Below are 2,500 nucleotides of genomic sequence, written 5' to 3'. Positions count from 1 at the left end.
TTTCTCCAATCTCAGGATCAGGCCTACCTGAATCTACGGTCTAAAATGAACCAAAAGCCTCCGTCCCCAGTGGACCAGATGAGGCCCAAAACTTTTTCGTTCCTTCTCGCCCCTACTCCGTCGGATCAACAGCCCGCCAACCGCAGCCGTCCGATCTCTCAGAACCCTAACCCTAGCGAGCAGAGAAAAAACCCTCGCTCTCCCATAAGTATTCTCCTCCCGCTGCCCCGCCGCCACTTCCTTTCTCCTCCCCACCTCGGCGGCCGGCCTCCTCTTCTTCTCTTCACCCACACGCAGGTCATCGAGGTAGGCTTTGCTGCGCCAGCCTCCGCCTCCCCCCCTCCCAAACCTAGCCCGCGCGCGGGCGCGGATCTGAGTTTTCGTTGGGCTCTCTGCGCAGATGTCGGCGGCGGAGGCGAAGGCGGCGGTGGTCCCGGAGTCTGTGCTGCGGAAGCGCAAGCGGGAGGAGCAGTGGGCAGCGGACAAGAAGGAGAAGGCGCTCGCGGACAGGAAGAAGGCGCTCGAGAGCCGCAAGATCATCTTCTCCCGCGCCAAGCAGTACGCCCAGGAGTACGACGCCCAGGTAACCACGATGTGTGCCCTCTTTTCGATCTCGCAGTTCCTTGCTGCTTCCTGCTCTGCTTAATTAGCTGAATAGTGTTGCTACCACGATGTAGCGTCTGCGTCCGATCTGGCGAGTTGATTTTTCTTTCATATAAGAATTGCATCCGTTTGAAATTGGTGTGCGCGTAGCAGTGTTGGATCGAAATGGGTTTGCTGCACTGTTTTTGACAGTTACATCTAGTCACCATGTTGATCGATGTTGATCGTGTCTGTTTCAGTTGGGATATAAGATAACGTTGCTGTTGGGATATAGGATGACATTGCCGATTAGTACTTGTTGTGAAAGAGTTCTGCTTTCTGTATTAATAAGGTACGACCTTAGAGAATCTGTTGTGATATATTTGCACTTCGTGCAGGAGAAGGAGCTTGTGCAGCTCAAGCGTGAGGCCCGGCTGAAGGGTGGGTTCTATGTAAGCCCAGAGGCCAAGCTTCTGTTTGTGGTCCGCATCCGTGGGTATGGTTCTGTCTCATCACTTTGCAGATTCTCTTGCAATGCTCAAGTGTTGATTGTTGTCAAATGTGATGTGTAGTATCAATGCCATGCACCCCAAGACCCGCAAGATCTTGCAGCTCCTGCGTTTGAGGCAGATCTTCAATGGTGTCTTCCTCAAGGTTAACAAGGCAACCATTAACATGCTGCGCAGGGTGGAGCCATATGTTGCGTATGGGTAAGTTTGTATAAATTTAGCTGCCACCCAAAGGATGTTGGAACACAATTATGTTGCATTGTTCACTTATTCTTGGGCTTATAGTTTTCTGCTAGAATTGCTGTTCTGTATTATATGGTGCATGTCGTGATTTCTTCAGTGGATAGTTATTTTTGGCTGTTTGTTTTTACTGTTATCGAATTCATGTAATTTCGTTGCTCTCTGAGTAATGAAATTAGGCTCTGCCGTTGTGGAAACAAATGTTGTGATTTCTTAGTAGAGGCATAAAAAAGTGCTAATAGTTCTCATTATTTTTATCTTTCTCACATTTATTTAATTTGAATTAACATGTTTGTAGAAATGTTTGTGATTTGTGTTTCTGTTCTTGAGGGAAGTCATAAATATTTGCCAAATCTTATTTCTGTGTTAGTTATTCAGGATGCTTCTGGATTCAAAGAATGGAACAAACGATAATTCAATTTGTTTAATCACTTTAGCTCCTTTATTAACTGAACTGTAACCTGTATAATGATGTGATATATGTACTAACTCTTCCAGAGTTGCATAAACTGTTCCATATTCACATGAAATAGGCCTGCAGGGCAAGATGCCTGATTTTTTAAAAAATTTGGAAGACAGAAATTCCACTTATTATTTTGATGTCCTGAAGTCTGAACATCTATGTTTCATTTCCAGATACCCGAACCTGAAGAGTGTTAGGGAGTTGATCTACAAGAGAGGTTATGGGAAGCTGAACAAGCAGAGGATTCCACTTAGCAACAACAATGTCATCGAGGAGGTTTGCCATCTACAACTACTGTGCTGATTCTGAATAGATCCACATTTTAATTTCAGCCTTAAATAATTTTTGTTTACTTTCTGTTCATTAGGGCCTTGGGAAGCACAATATCATCTGCATTGAGGACCTTGTGCATGAGATCATGACAGTTGGCCCACACTTCAAGGAGGCCAACAACTTCCTCTGGCCATTTAAGCTGAAGGCGCCCCTGGGTGGCCTCAAGAAGAAGAGGAACCACTATGTGGAGGGTGGTGATGCCGGCAACCGTGAGAACTACATCAATGAGCTCATCAAGAGGATGAACTAGTCTCTTGTATCCCGTGAGAATGCATTCTATGTCAGCATGGTTGTTTTACTCTAGTAAGTTTATGGATAATGATGCCAATCTTAATATGGGCAGTGATTATACTACACGCTGCGCTGCCGCTCT

General features: G+C 45.9%; 1 protein-coding gene across 1 annotated transcript; it reads left to right on the top strand.

The window, feature by feature from the left end:
• Positions 1–146: 146 nt before the first annotated feature.
• Positions 147–2,451, top strand: LOC8155608 (60S ribosomal protein L7-3). The gene is made up of 6 exons (XM_002488956.2): positions 147–306; positions 401–583; positions 981–1,078; positions 1,155–1,292; positions 1,968–2,070; positions 2,162–2,451. Exons 2-6 carry the CDS (start codon positions 401–403, stop codon positions 2,375–2,377), a joined length of 738 nt encoding a protein of 245 aa, XP_002489001.2. The 5' UTR covers positions 147–306; the 3' UTR covers positions 2,378–2,451.
• Positions 2,452–2,500: the final 49 nt, after the last annotated feature.

Source organism: Sorghum bicolor, unplaced genomic scaffold (genome assembly GCF_000003195.3).
Source record: "Sorghum bicolor cultivar BTx623 unplaced genomic scaffold, Sorghum_bicolor_NCBIv3 super_541, whole genome shotgun sequence".
NCBI classification, from domain to species: Eukaryota; Viridiplantae; Streptophyta; class Magnoliopsida; order Poales; family Poaceae; genus Sorghum; species Sorghum bicolor.
The sequence above is the reverse complement of the archived record's forward strand: the minus strand, read 5'-3'. Positions and strand labels throughout refer to the sequence as shown.